The following is a 15,222-nucleotide window of genomic DNA, read 5'->3' as shown; positions in this document are numbered from 1 at the left end:
AAAAAAGAATGAATTGTAAGAGAACATTCTAACTAAACCACATACTTATAAACCAAGAGTTACAGGTTAAAGAAAAAGACACCCATTGTACTTGAACATTTGTTACTTTTCAAAGTACCTTTAATTCCTATTAGATAGATGGCATCATTATTAAAACTCTAAGCCTGTCTCCGAAATGAGATACGGTTTTCCTCAGACTGGACTTTTTGGAAACAAGCAATTTTTAGATGTAGTGGAAATTAATTTGGGTTAACAAAGTGATTTGAGATAGTATGAAAAAGGAAAACAGGGATATCTGAAAAGACAGCTGCCTGAGAATAAAAAGATCATGAACATTAATTTAGCAAAAGTTGCCTTAAGAACATATTTTCCCTCTCCTTCAGCACTTAACCTTAAGAAAATAACAAGGAATAGGCACAAAGATTTACATACAGGAATGTTGATCATCATATGATTTCCAAGAGGGAAATTTATGAGTAACCCATATAAAGTACAAAGTAATTTAATTGTGAAATAAATTATGATAGTCAGAGGATGGGATACTATTCAGCCATTAAAAATCATATTTTCCAAGATGACTAAATGACATTGAAAATGTAATATATTCTTAATTGAAGATAAGCAACAGTTAAAACTGCATAGTATAGGATTATATATGTACACAGAAAAATAATGACATAGAACAAACCAAAATATTAACTAGCTGATACAGTCCATGGTTTTTATTTTCTCTTTTCTACCCTTCTGTATTTAAATTTTCCAGGTCAAGGGACACCTGGGTAGCTCAGCCAATTAAGCATCTGCCATCAGCTCAGGTCATGATCCCAGAGTCCTGGGATCGAGGTCCGCATCAGGCTCCTTGCTCAGTGGGGAGCCTGCTTCTCCCTCTGCCTCTGCTCCCCCCGCTTGTGTGCTCTCTCTCTCTCTGGCATATAAATAAATAAATATATATATATATATATAAATAAATAAATAAATAAATAAATCTTTTTAAAAATCAACAAACATTTTTAAAAGATAAATTAAATTTTAAAAAATTTTCCAGGTCAAAGACCTCTTTTTCCAGCTTTTTATTGTGGTAAAATATGCGCACTATAAAACTCAGCATTGAACCATTATTCATAATTCATAATCCTGTGCAACCATCACCACCGTCCACTTTCCATAACTCTTTTCATTCTTGTAAAACAAAAACTCTATGTGCTTTAAATAACTCCCATGGACCCCCTCCCCCGGCCCTTACTTTCTGTTTCTATAAATTTGATGGCTCTAGGTACCTCCTATCAGTGGAATCACACAGAATTTGTCCTTTTGAGACTGACTGACTTCACTTACCTTAATATCCTCAAGCTTCATTCATGTTGTAACATGTTACATAATCTCCTTTTTAGGGCTGAATCATATTCGCTTGCATGTATATACCACATTTTGTTTATCTATCCATCTGTCTATGGACATTTGGGTGCTCCCACATCTTAGCCACTGTGAATAATGCTGCTATGAACATCGGTATACAAATATCTCTTCAAAGACATGTCTTTTTATCAGAAAAATTCGTTTAAGAAGTAGAAAATCTGTTTTTCTTTAGCAGTCTCCAATACAGAGCCAAGAAGAATTAGATATATAATGCATAACAATTAGGTAAATGCTGCTGTTTTAAAACTCTAAGTCTGCTCTTTGAAAAGGAAATTAAAATGAAAAAAATAAGAAAAAAGTTTTATTTAATGGGATTTTTATATTTATATGATTTATATTTTCATATTTATTTTATGTGTTAACAGCTATTTCTTATGAACCACAAATATAGATATAAAGTATGTAAACCTGTTTATGGGGGAACATACAGTCTCCCTACTTGTTTTGGAATTTGAAATGGTAAAATTAAAGTGATTAAGTCATAATTAGCTCGTGTACATACAAAATGTCAAAGACCTGGTCTAACTGCTCATTAACCCTATTTAAACCCCTTCCTAGTTAGCATCAGAAAATAGCAGATTCATAGGAGACTGGAAGGTGAGGACCCTTCAGAGTCATGCCATTTGACTGCCCCATTCACAGCAAAAGCCACTGAGACCCAGAGGGGATGCATTGACTGTGGTCACATCATAGAAAGGAATAGAGGGGCACCTGGGTGGCTCGGTGGGTTAAGGCCTCTGCCTTTAGCTCAGGTCATGATCTCAGGGTCCTGGGATCGAGCCCCACATCGGGCTCTCTGCTCAGCATGGAGCCTGCTTCCCTTCCTCTCTCTCTGCCTGCCTCTCTGTCTACTTGTGATCTCTGTCTGTCAACTAAATGAATAAAATCTTAAAAAAAAAAAAAAAGAAAGAAAGGAATAGAGCTAACACCAGAACTTATCTATATGACTCCCTTCTTCTCTATACACATGGTCAGAAACGCTCCCAGGCGCACAGGGGATGGATCCCCCACCACCCATGGTAGATGGTGAGATCATCCCCTTCTTTACTGGACGATGAGGTCTGAGGACAGCTGTGATGGTCTACATGCCCCACAGCCACTGCAGACCAGCCCAGACTCTTCGACCATCCCAGGAGGGCCTCCTGGACTCACCGCCTTCTGCTGCGCCCGTGTGCCTGCGCTGGATGTGGCCCCGGAGGAAGGTGGCATTCATGAACGTCTTGTCACACAGGTGGCACTGCACAGAAGGGAAACGGTGGTAAAGCCAGGATTACATCACCTAGCTCAACCTGGTGTCCTCCCAATATCAAAATTCCCATTTCTGTGGGCTTCCAGGGCTGCTTCAGAAATGAAGATTTGATCTGAGCACTATGGTGCCCTCGGGACCGGTGAGCACTGACTAGGTATTTGAGGATACCAAGGAATTTTGTTGGTTTTTTCAAGGCATGATGATGCTCTTGTGTTTATATTTAAAAGTCAGAGTCCTTGCCTTTTAGAGATACATACTGAAATAGGTATAGATAAAACCATACACTTACACTTCAAAGTGACACAGGGGTGGGGCAAGTGGGTAGGGGAACACAGGCAAAAATATTGATAGTTGATAATGATTGGGGCTGGGTAATGTCCAGGTGAAGGTTCATTACACTACTCTCTCTTTTGCACACGTTTAAAAATTTTCACACTACAAAGTAAAAAAAAAAAAAAAAGCCAATACCCAGGTCCCACCCCTTGGGTTGAGAACAACCAGAGCAGAGGACAGAAAATAACAGTATCTCTAATTCCAGTTCACTCTCCTCAAGCACTTCAGACACTGCCAATCTATCATAGCATCTTTTCACTGTAAAATTTCAAACTTTTTCCAACACGAAAACATTGCAGGTTGCCCGTCCTACTCAAGCAGACTAAGAGGACAGATTATTTGCGATCTTTACACAAATGTGACAGAAATTGCCAGTTGTCCCCTAAGACCCATTTTCCCTCTTTCCTCAGCAATGGAAACCCTTATTTTTAGCTGGTCATAAGGTTAATGAGAATAAACACTTTAGGGGCGCCTGGGTGGCTCAGTGGGTTAAGCCGCTGCCTTCGGCTCAGGTCATGATCTCAGGGTCCTGGGATCGAGCCCCGCATGGGGCTCTCTGCTCAGCAGGGAGCCTGCTTCCTCCTCTCTCTCTGCCTGTCTCTCTGCCTACTTGTGATCTCTGTCTGTCAAATAAATAAATAAAAAATAAAATCTTAAAAAAAAAAAAAGAATAAACACTTTATGTTCCAACCTCCCTTGCCGTGTGACTAAATTCTGGCCAATGACATGTAAGCAGAAGTGTTATATGAAACTTCTAGAAAGTGTCATTAAGGGAGTCAGGGCCGTGCAGTAGCAGCTCCTTCTTCCTCCGACAACAGAACTCCCAGTTATCTTCAGGGGAATTTCCCTGCCCCTCACTCTCCATCCACGGGCTTCTGTCCATCCCCAGCTCCAAGGTGGGACATGTGACCTAGACCAAAGCCAGTCACAGTCCTGAATTCCCAGGAACCTGTGAGTGGCTCCCAGATGGATAGGAGATCAAAAACAGCCAAATACAGGACGCAGTGAAAATGGCCCAAGTCTCTGGGACCAAAGTGGGCTTCTCTCATGCCAGCCTTGAAGCTGGGAAAATGCCATACTGGCACCGGTGGCACAACTTCCTACCACACAGACAGACTCTTTCCGAGAACGGAACCCACGGCAAGAAGACTGCGAACAGCTACAGAAAAACAAACTAATTTCTAGGGCCCATCATCTGATTCCAAGCACAAGCCACAGGTGAGTCCCACCAGAGCTCGGGATTTTTCAGTTGAAGTAACCAATGAATTCTTTACTGGCCTAAGCCAAGTTCCACTGCCGCTCTGGCAGTTACTACTGAAAGGATTCTGACCTTTTTATCATAGTTAACATTGTATCGCATCATTCCTTCTGTCCCAGCCACCCCCGACCACGAATTTCTTGAACGCCTGAGCCCCCATGACTTGTGTCGGCCTGGTCCAGCGCCGGCCCCCGCCGCAATTCATGAAAGTGCACTGTCCCCAGGCCACACTTGCCACGCAGAAGCAAATGTTCATATGCCACTCCAGGTAATGAAATGTCACTAGGCTGAATGATGGAGTCACTTTCGGGAAGAGGCCTGGCGGTACCACAGTACCAGTCTCTTGCTACAGACTGATTCTACACACACACACACGTGTGCGCTTTTTTATATCACACTGCTACCTACACACACAAACCTTTCAAACACACACCCTCACACCCTCCATAAATACACACACCCTTACACATATTATATCCTTCCTTCCTTCCTTCATTCATACGCACACGCGCGCGTTAGACACCACACTCTACATACACACGTACACACATCCAAACGTTCACAGGGTAGACACACATACTCACGCTGTCCTTAAACACGCACAGCTACAGTCACACCCACACGCCCTAGACAGGCAGCCTCTCCACAAACACACGCACATATTATACACGTATGCACACACATCCTTCAGATACACACTTGCCCCCCAACACACACACATGCTGGAGAACTTGATGAGACGTCTCTAACGTCTGCTCCTCACGGCAGAGAGTCGGGCCCACAGCAATCCTGGTGCCCAGGTGGCCAGGTGGTGACTGAGCCCACAGCCCTCCCCTCCCCGACCCTGCAGAGTCCTCACCGCGTGGTAGCTGTGGGCCCCCGTCTGCAGGAGCAGCTGCTGCAAGGTGCCAATCATCTTGCGACGCCGTCGGCTCTCCTCTCTCACACCCCTGAGCTCGTCGGCCCGGCGCCCCAACTCCTGCTGGCCACGCCGCTGCTGGCCCAGGCTGGCCTGCAGCCGGGCCTCCAGCTGGGCGACGCTGGTGCTCAAGCAATCCTGGCAGTGCAGCAGGTACTCGATGATGAGCTGGGCCAAGCGCAGCACCTTGAGCAGCACCGGGTCCACAGGCTGCCCACAGCGGCTGCATGCCTCCCGGTCCAAATTGCAGAAGGTCACCCCGGTGATGTTCTCCTGCAGGACGGCCACGTCCAGCTCCCGCGCCACACGGTCTACATCCAGGGCGCTAATGCGCCTCCAGTCCACGCTCTCAGAGCGAGGTTGGAACTTGAAGGTAGGCAGGGGGTAGGCCCCAAAAAGGGAGCCGCTGAGGCCTTCAGCAGGGGTAGCCGGGGACTGCATGGGCTGAGGAAGCCCTGGGCTGCCCACCGAAGGAGGGTGCCACCAAGGCCACGGCAGCAGGCACAGGAGCTGAGAGAGGGCCTGGAAAATAAGGAGGGGTTCCGAGTTTGGCAAGATGCAGCTGGCTGCAGGTACCGTACACCTGGCCAGCGGGAGCCTAAGCGGGGCAAAGGGAGGGAGCTGGGCAGCAGCCATAGTGCCCATGGGATGCACTGCCTGGGTGAGAGCTGAGGGACCCAATGGTGTGGGCTCTGTAATCACAGGGATGGGGATTCACATCAAAGCCTTGGGCAAGTTCCTTCACATCCTTAAGCTTTCTGTGTACATTGGGGATCCTGGAGTCTACTCTTCAGGCTTGTGGTTAGGAATAAGGCAAGTGAAGCACCCAGCCTAATACCTGAAACAGAGGAGGTCCTCCTGCTAGGAATGAGGCAAGTGACTCCCCCCCCCCACTGCTATGCGTGTGTCCCTGTCAGAGGTCTTTGTCAGAGGGAGGGGTCAAATGTCTAAGTGGGTCTTTCTGCAACCCTATACTGACCTCAGGATAAGTTCCAATAACTTGCCGTGGGAGGCAAAGCCTCCTAACAACCACCACACTCCATCCTGTCCTCCCATCATTACAAGACTGCAGCCGACCAGGAACAGGCTACATTCTATAAAGTGTGCCCCAACCGTAAAGTGTGATCACAGGACTATGGTCCCCCTGGGGGGATGTGAGTAAGATGACGGCTGCTGCGATCAGGGGAGGCTTAACAGAGCAGCTGTGTCTCCGCACAGACTCGACTCCATCAGTGATGGTCTTCCTTTCAAACCTACTGGTTTAGAAAAGAGGTCCAGTTTGTTCTCAGACTCCTCTCCGCTCTCTTGGGAGACACAGAAATAGTTCTCTCTCTTTAAAAAGTCATTTGACAGTAGCAATAAGATTTTAAAATGAACATTTCACAACAAAGAATTCCAATTTATCCTACAGATAAACATATACAAGTGTGCAAAGTTGCTTGTGCAAAGGGTCATGTAGTATTGTTTGTAAGAGCAAAGGACAAGAGAAAATACGAGAAAGTGAAGTACGAAGTACAACGGGGATACACGTGGTATCTCTACACAACGAAATACTGTGCAGCTATTGATAAGAATAAGGCAACTATTCACACACTGATACAGAGTAATGACTGTGTGTCTGTGTATACATATACGTAGATACAAGTATACACACGTAAATATACACATATATATACATACATATCTCCACACCTGTTTAAATGATAACATAATCACATCGAATAATAATTTGCAAAAATAAAGATATATATAGCTCACATATGTCTCTATCTATATCTTTCAATATATGTCACATAGCTACAGATCTATAGATATAACTCACATTATTGCCTATGAGGAAGGAGGGAAATGAGGGGTGAAACGGGGATAAATAAACGAATACATGGATGGTGCATGGGTAGGAGATGGATAAATAGACAAGCCCTACACAGAGCGATGATGATAATGATACATGTATATAACATATACACACATATACACACACGTACGAATGATTCATATTTGTTGCTCATATTAATAATAGCGAAATAGAATACACTGATTTACGGTTCCTACATGTGATTCACTGTCTATCATTCGTAACCACAGACTATGGTATTTCTAGAAAAACGAACAAGCTGTTAGTAATGGTTGCCTCTGGGAGGGGGAAAGCAAGTCAGAAGATTTCGGTTTTCCACTTTCCCCCTTCCTATACTATTCAGTATATCTTTACATCATCATCTACTACTTTAATAATTTCTATAGAAATAATACAATTTCTGCCCTTGAACTTCAAATCTCACCGGGGAACAATAAGGACAGATGAACTTATTTAATCAAGTTCTTTCCAGATCATGTGATTCAAACTTTTAAATACAAGAGAAAATCAGAGGAAAGAGAGGTCACTGATCTCATGAAGGGGAAAGACCTTGTGGGTTTGTAAAGAGGGGAGGGGCCTCCAGGGATGGTCCCTGACACCCATGAGCCTTCACCTGAGAAAGCCAGTGAGGGGCCGGCCCCACATGCCTGCCCCCTGCGGGCCTCGGTGCGGCGAGTCCCGGCTCCTGCTGGACAAATTCTACGTGCAAACCTCCAAGCAGCTGTCACAATTCCCATTCTACAACAAGGACATGGATTTCTGGAGGGGCTAAGAGTCTTGCCCCAGATTGGGAGGCCAGAGTTGAAGCACAGTTGGAGGTGTGTCTGGCCCTAAAGCTTATGGACTCTGAACACTGATTCTTGAGACTCTTTGTCCTTAAACTTGGCTTCGATCAGATCATGACCGCTTATCCCTCAAACTCATTCATTCATTCACCCACTGCCCCCTCATTTACAGCATGCCTCCTCGGGCCAGACCCCATGCCGGGCATTGGGGCTGCCGAGGTACAGGAACCACATATCGTCCTGCACCCAGGAGCTCAGTGTGGCCCCTTGTTGCCACCTCACCATGTCCAAACCGCTTAGCCCAGCCTTGAAGACTGCCCGCAGGCTGCCACTGGCCCGCCTTTCCCATTGCAGCTCCCACACTTCCTTTCTCGTCAACTCTTCCCCCAAACAAACTCCAAAACCAAAACCATCCAGCCACCTGCACCCCCATCATGGCCATGACAAGATCAGCCCATTTCTACTTAATGTGTTCTGTTATTTAAACAAACCAACCAAAAAAAAAAAAAAAGAAGGAGACTAGAGTCCTGCTACTTACCATGCTGAGCTCCAAGCCGCAACTGTATCCCTGGAGCCTCAGAGACAATCGTCACAACAAGCTGTGCCTTGCAGCAACAGCAGGTTACCAAGCATGCTGTGGGCAAGGGTAACAGGACACCTGCTTCCCGTCCTCCCCCAGACAGGGAGCTCACCTACGACTCACTGTTTAACTATTTAAGCTTTGGCCTCAACTGTGTGCCCACAGTCCTCTCTCTAAGAGTAAGGCTAATAATGCTCCATCGGCTCCATCCACCTTTTTGAATGTTCCTTCCAGCCTCTTCCATGAACAATTACTATCCTTTTACCCTTCTTTTCACAAGGTGAGGAAAGGGGAGAAGGCAGAGTGGATGGGGCACGGGCGGTGCTCCCGTGATATTCTGTTGTTCACTCATGACCCATCTCTCCCTGCACACTCTCCCTGACGATGAGTTCACACATACCCACAGCTTCAGCAACCAAAGGCCTGCTTTAGGCTGATCCTCAGCCACTCCCAGATCTCTTTTTTTCTGGCCCATTTATCTCTTGGAACCTTTAGGTCCAGCCTTCCAGTACTGATTATATCAGAAATTGCATAAATAAAATCTTAAAAAAAAAAAAATGGGGCACCTGGTTGGCTCAGTGGGTTAAAGCCTCTGCCTTCGGCTCAGGTCATGATCCCAGGGTCCTGGGATCAAGCCCCGCCATCAGGCTTTCTGCTCAGCGGGGAGCCTGCCTCCCCCTCTCTCTCTGTCTGCCTCTCTGCCTGCTTGTAATCTCTCTGTCAGATAAATAAATAAAATCTTAAAAAAAAAAAAAAAGATTGCAAATCCAAATTCCCCCAGGTCCAGGAAGTAGCATTAAATGCAGGAATGTGCCAGGTTTAAGAAAAACCACAGTACAAGCTTGAGGAAAAAAGGCAACTGATTCCCTACCTTAATGTCCAGGATCCAATTAGGCAGCAGTTCTCAAAGTGTGGTCCCTGACCAGCAGCATCAGACCATCAGCATCTGCTGGGAACTTGTTAGAAATGCGAATCCCAGGATTAATTGATGCAGAGCCATGGTGGGAGGGAATGTTGGGGATTGTGGCAAATTGGGGAGTGCATGCCCCGTTTAGAAGGGGCAGCCACCTTGGGGCACCTGGGGGGCACAGCTGGTTGAGAAATTGACTCTTGGTTGGGGCTCAGGTCATGATCTCATGGGTCCTGGAATGGAGCCCTGGGTCAGCTCTGTGCTCAGCAGAGAGCCTGCTTGAGATTCTCTCCCTCTCCCCCTCCCACCATATGCGTGCAGTCACTTGCTCCCCCATCAGCAAAATCATCCCATCAGCAAATGACTCCTGAGCCCCTTCCAAGTGCCAGGCACCACAACTGACACTCAGAATTGACGGTGACCCAGGCAATAGTCCCTGCCATCATTAATAAAACTAGTTACCAGTTCTGCACACACAATTATAAGGTCTTCCATGCACCATCCCACTTAGTTCTCCCTACCACCTAGTGTACAGATGAAGAAATTTAGAGGTGACCCAAGAGGGCAGACAACATCCCACTATCATACAACTAGTAGTAAATGATGGTGTCTGGCGCTAGACTTCTCCAGGAAGGCAGAAAAACAGACAGGACTGACCATACAGAGTGGTATGTGCTGGGGTAGGAGCTGGGACTGGGTGCAGTGGGTATACCAAGGAGAGTCCATGGCAGGGCATTCCTGTCTCATTTCTCCTCCAAGTCCCCAGCTATAAGTTCTGCAAGGGCTGAGACCATGGCTTATTCATATCTGTTGTATTCTAACCCCTAGAATAGGACTTGCAGCCCAGCCAGATTGCTATTGACCTGGGCAGAATTATCAAAATCTTAGAATATCTGCCTCAAAAGCCTATATTCTTGGGGATTTGGAGAAATGAGCCTATGAACCAGCAAGAATTAGGATAAAGAGGAAGAACAGAGTTGGGAGTCCTTAATTTGGACCCACAGGAAAGAAATGCCATTCGGACTTACCAAAATGCTGGATTTGTTACAATATGTGTCCACAACCTGATCCCACTGGCAGCTAATGAAAGCCTAGAGAATGGGAGCCCTTGTGGGTGGGCTCGGGCTCCTCAGCGAGAAGCCCCAGGGCCCAGATTGACTATCCAGATATGGCTGCAGGCCTGAAACCCTCATGTTTACACCGTGACCACACTCTGTAAACACTGAGGATGGCACCCCACTCCCAGTTATACAGAATTCTGAATTAGGGACCTGAGTTCATGTGGTCTTACTGAACCCCAGAAGTGTCACTCCTGTCTTCCACTAGAACCCCCAGGTTCTCAGAAGTCTTAGGGCTCTGCCCTCCAAAGGTGAGCAAGAACTGGGGGAATGTGAAGATTATGATAGCAGCCATCACTGATTAAGTTCCTGTTATCAGGCACCATGCCAGCCTTTAAAAGTACTATTTCGAGCCATCATACAACCTTGGATGTAGCTATGATTTGCCTCATAGGACCTCAATAGAAACTGAGGCTCAGGAAAGCTGAGGGACTGGCCCCAGGTCACTCAGCGACCAGATAGTGAAGCCAAGATTCAAATCAGGTTCTGTCTGACTCCAGAGCTTTTGAATTATGCCCAGCTACCTCCCAACAATGATGATGATGACACAGAAATTACTTCCCACCATGGAAATGACAGTACCTGAGATTTCTTGACCAAACTGCAGGAACTGAAACTTGACAGCAGATCACAACAGGATCAGTGCTGGGGACCTGAAATCCTTTCTGTATCTCCACAGAGCTTAGCTGAACGGGACTCAATTGCGCAGACGGCATCCAGGTTAGGATGCGGGAGACAAAGCCCAAAGAGAGTGCGGCAGGTTACCTGGAAACCACCCACCCCAAAGGGCAGTCACACTGTGCTTTCTCCAGGCATCAGCGGACTGTCTTCCCCACACCTGGGAGTAGAAACACAAGGCAGAAATGACTTGCTATCATTAGGAAATTCAAGGCTGTGTTAACCATGTCTGCATGTTTTGGTGGAGTCTCAGGAAGCTTCCCAATCCTATACCAATGTCATGAATTCCTAGGACCCAAAGGAACGATTATTTGCGCTAGCATTCTAAATTTGCTTCCTTGTTGAACAGACGGTGTCTACCTGGGGCAATCCCACAGCCAAGAGAAAAAGCCCATCTACCACCCTTGCTTTGCACACCCCCAATGATGGGGTGATCACCACCTCACAAGGCAGCCATCCCACGGTGAAACAGCTCAGGAGGATTTATGGTTCTTCTGAAACCTGCCCAGCTATAATCTGCCAAAGAGAACTTGTTCAAAAATCAACCAAACAACTGATCTTTTTAAATTCTGATTTTTTTTAGTATCAATGGACAGCTAGACTCTACCAAGGCAGCTGCCACCTTACTGTCTCTTCTGCTTCCCCAAGAATGCAGCCAAGAGGAGCTATTAGGAGAGCCAAGCTACCAAGGCAGTTGCCAGGCAATCATTGACAAGCCTGCCCTCACTCCCTGAGCTACCCTCAGCAGCACCTGCCCTGGGGAGCCCAGGCTTGTCATTAGCGCTAATTGTTGTGGCTGCCAAGGAAACCTTCATACAGTTTGCAAACAGGCCATGCACCCACCATAGGCGAGGGATCCCAAAAGAGAGGAGAGTGACTCAGGCGCTCTCCTGAAAGACAGATCGTTACAGATCTTCACCTTATTCTCTGCCTCTGCTGTTTTCTAAAGAAAGATGTACCCTTTCCACTCCTTGTTGGCCTTCCCAGGAGCTGCACCCACTCCCAGAACCGTCGAGCGTCACACAGCTCTCCCCTACAGCTGGCTTGCGTTCCCGGTAACTTTAAGGAGGTCGTCTTATTTATTTTTTTGAGTACAGTTGACACACAATGTTGTGCTACTTTCAGATGTACAACTAGTGATGTGACAAGTTAATACTTTATGCTATGTTCACCACAAGTGTAACCACCATCTGTCCCCTTACGTCACTTCTACAGTATCACTAACTGTATTCCTTATGCTCTGCTTTTTCGGCCTGTGACTTACTCACTCCAGAACTGAAGGCCTGGATCTCCTTCTAAGAAGGTATTTTTAAAAGACACAACCAGCAGGTTTGTAAAAAACATCTCTTAAGTTTTTGTCACAAAAGAATTTTCTTTAAAATAAAAATCAGGGTGGGCGCCTGGGTGGCTCAGTGGGTTAAAGCCTCTGCCTTCGGCTCAGGTCATGATCCCAGGGTCCTGGGATCGAGTCCCCGCATCGGGCTCTCTGCTCAATGCGGGGCCTGCTTCCCCCTCTCTCTCTCTGCCTGAATCTCTGCCTACTTGTGATCTCTGTCTGTCAAATGAATAAATAAAATCTTTAAAAAAGATAATAAAAATCAGGGCTAGGATTTTGAAATGGCATTGCTTAGGGATATTTTGAAGGGGAAGACTACAAACTGACGTGACCTGTCTTCCCAGGTGCAGAATTGTCAAAAATCAGCACTGCTTTTCACATCTAAAAGAACATGAGTTTAGAATATAATGGTGTTTTCTTTCCCACGGGGGAATCATTGCTTCTTGGCAGATGTTATTTTCAGTCATCAGACCCCCACAAAATCCTCCCCAGGGGTGCATGGGCTAGCAGCAGCCGGCATTGCAGGTATCTAACCCCCCGGCAACCAGGCCCCGCCCTCTCTGAAAAGGGCCCACAGGACCATGTTGTCCGCTCTCCGGATCCCAGCAGTGTCCACTGAGCCGCAAGCCTTTTAGCCAAATCCAGCTCTGTGGCAGAATCCAGTTAAAATCCACGAAGGAATTCAGGTTTCTGTTCCCAACCTAAAGCATATAACTTCATGGGACCATTTTACCAAGTTGGATGGTATCCAAAACTCTTTCCACATGAGGAAGACGTCTCTAGACCGTGGGTGCTGACCGAGAGAACAAAAACAAAAAGACTGCTTATCATCCACTTGACTGGAGGGCCCGCCTTCTCTAAGAGGAGTAGTTCTCACTGGCAGGTCCTCAGCTCTGGGGCCCGGGAGAAGGTGACGAGAGACCCCCTGCCAGAGGCGGTGGACCACCCGCCCTGTGTACTGAGTTAAGTGTGAGAGGCCACAGTCAAAGCACCTCACACTCACCAGGCCTCTCTTCAAAGTCCTTTTAGAACTCAAATTCCCCCTAGACAACGAAGGGGCAGAAAAGCCCTGGGCCCTAAGGAGTGCTGGATGAAGAGTAGCCCTGCCCAAGTCCTCCAGACCCCCTTCGAGACCCTCGTTTCAAACACAGGAAGTCTCCCCTGGACTTTTATCAGGAACCTCCTCAAAAGGAAATACCATTGCTGCCTCCTGCTGAACTCTAGCCCCAGAGTGCAAGAGGGACAAACCAGAGATGCCTATGTGTTTGTTTTCAAATCATCTCATTACGGAAAGATCGCCTTTTACGTGCAGAACCCAAAGCATCAAGTCCTCCAAACCATATTTACTTTTTTCAAAAAGTAAGCATCCAAGTCTGCCCACCCAGGGAAGCCCAGTCCTGGGGATGCAGTCACTCCTGGTTCCCTCGGGGCGGGGCTGGGGGGAAGGTACCTCGATCCAGCGAGGCCGACGGAGCTGGAGGTGAGGGGCAGCGCCCGGCGGTCGAGAGGCAGCTCGGCAGTGCCGCTCCCGCAGCTCCCGGGCTGGACCGCACAGGGCGTCCGAGCCGCTATTGTTTAACCCCCCGCGGCTCGCCGCACACGCCGCTGGGACTGCAAGGGCGCTCCGCAGCCGCAGCCCTCCCCGGGCCGAATTCCTGCCATAGTTTTCCCACGCGGCCCTGCTCGCCTGGGTGCCGCCCGAGCCGGCCGCGGTCCGGAGGCGCGGGCTCCCCAGCGTGGCCCCGGCCCCGCCTCCCGGCTCGCTCCACCGCCCCCATCGCCCGGAGGCAGTTCCCGGAACCGCCGGCGCCACGCGGGCCGGGGATGCACCCCCCGGAGCCGAGAGCCTGGACTACCTCCCGGGCGGGGAGAGCGCGGACCAGCCCACCGCCGTGTTGCCGACCTGCGGGCCCGCGGGCCCCCGAGCCTTCCGCGCCAGCAGCTGAACGCCGGGGGTCTGCGATGCGGCGGGCTCCCGGGATCGCAGCCCCACCTCCCAGCACGAGGGCGGAGACTCTCCCCAGCGCCCCCGGGACAAGTATTCTTAAGTGGGTTACGCAGGCTGGAGGGAGGGGAATGCCACGTTTAATCCGTCGGGAAAATCCGGGATCCTACGGAGTGGCTCCCAGGCCTTGCTGAGAGAGCGGCCGCGTGGAAGCCAGGGAGCTGGCCGCGCTCCGATCTACACACACGCGCGCACTCACACGCGCACGCACACGCGCACACGCTAACAACAAAGGCTGGCCTGCTGCAAAGCAGGAGCAGTGGCGGAACTGGTACTTAAAGCAAGCAACCCACAACCCCCAACCTGCTAGCTTGACATGTGGATCCCCCTCTGAAACCCAGGACCAAAGAACTCTTGCTCTCCTGCTCTTGGTCCCTGATCCCTAGCCAGTCACTGCTTTACCGAGACCCAGACTTCTGGGACTTTTTTTTTTTTAAAGCCTTCCTCCCCGCTCCAGTCTCAATCTGCCACACTGTGTCTTGGGGCAGCCAAAGCAAAAGTGTATGGGAACAAGTGTTAGAAGGATGTAGAGAAATCGGACCCCCTGTGCATTGCTGGTGGGAATATAAAATGGTACCGCTGCTGTGAAAAAGAGAACAAGAGAACGGTGATTCCTCAAAAAAGTGAAAATAAAATGACCATATGATCCAGCAATTCCATTTCTGGTTATATACTCAAAAGAATGAAAACAGGGACCAAAACAAATCTGTGCTCACAACAGCATTATTCACCCTAGCCAAAAGGTGCAAACAACCCAAGCGTCCATGAACATATAAA

The 15,222-nt window shown here is 48.0% G+C and overlaps 1 protein-coding gene across 10 annotated transcripts in view; it reads right to left on the bottom strand.

Moving 5' to 3' along the window:
* The window catches only part of DZIP1L (DAZ interacting zinc finger protein 1 like), a 41,538-nt gene extending 27,099 nt beyond the window's left edge, over window positions 1–14,439 (bottom strand). For 3 of the 10 annotated variants that reach the window (XM_046003587.1, XM_046003594.1, XM_046003595.1), the window contains exons 1-5: window positions 13,891–14,009; window positions 11,009–11,191; window positions 9,270–9,354; window positions 5,116–5,697; window positions 2,569–2,653 (exon numbers count right to left, since the gene is read on the bottom strand). In XM_046003587.1, coding sequence (XP_045859543.1) covers window positions 2,569–2,653; window positions 5,116–5,616 — 586 coding nt within the window. In that variant the 5' untranslated portion in view covers window positions 5,617–5,697; window positions 9,270–9,354; window positions 11,009–11,191; window positions 13,891–14,009. Of the gene's footprint in view, window positions 1–2,568; window positions 2,654–5,115; window positions 5,698–6,154; window positions 6,503–9,269; window positions 9,355–11,008; window positions 11,265–13,787; window positions 13,851–13,890; window positions 14,013–14,343 lie in introns of those variants that run through there. The other 7 variants (XM_046003592.1, XM_046003590.1, XM_046003589.1 and 4 more) reach the window with 7 other exon arrangements.
* Window positions 14,440–15,222: the final 783 nt, after the last annotated feature.

The sequence above is a fragment of the Meles meles genome, chromosome 4, assembly GCF_922984935.1.
Source record: "Meles meles chromosome 4, mMelMel3.1 paternal haplotype, whole genome shotgun sequence".
In the NCBI taxonomy this organism is placed as follows: Eukaryota; Metazoa; Chordata; class Mammalia; order Carnivora; family Mustelidae; genus Meles; species Meles meles.
The sequence above is the reverse complement of the archived record's forward strand: the minus strand, read 5'-3'. Positions and strand labels throughout refer to the sequence as shown.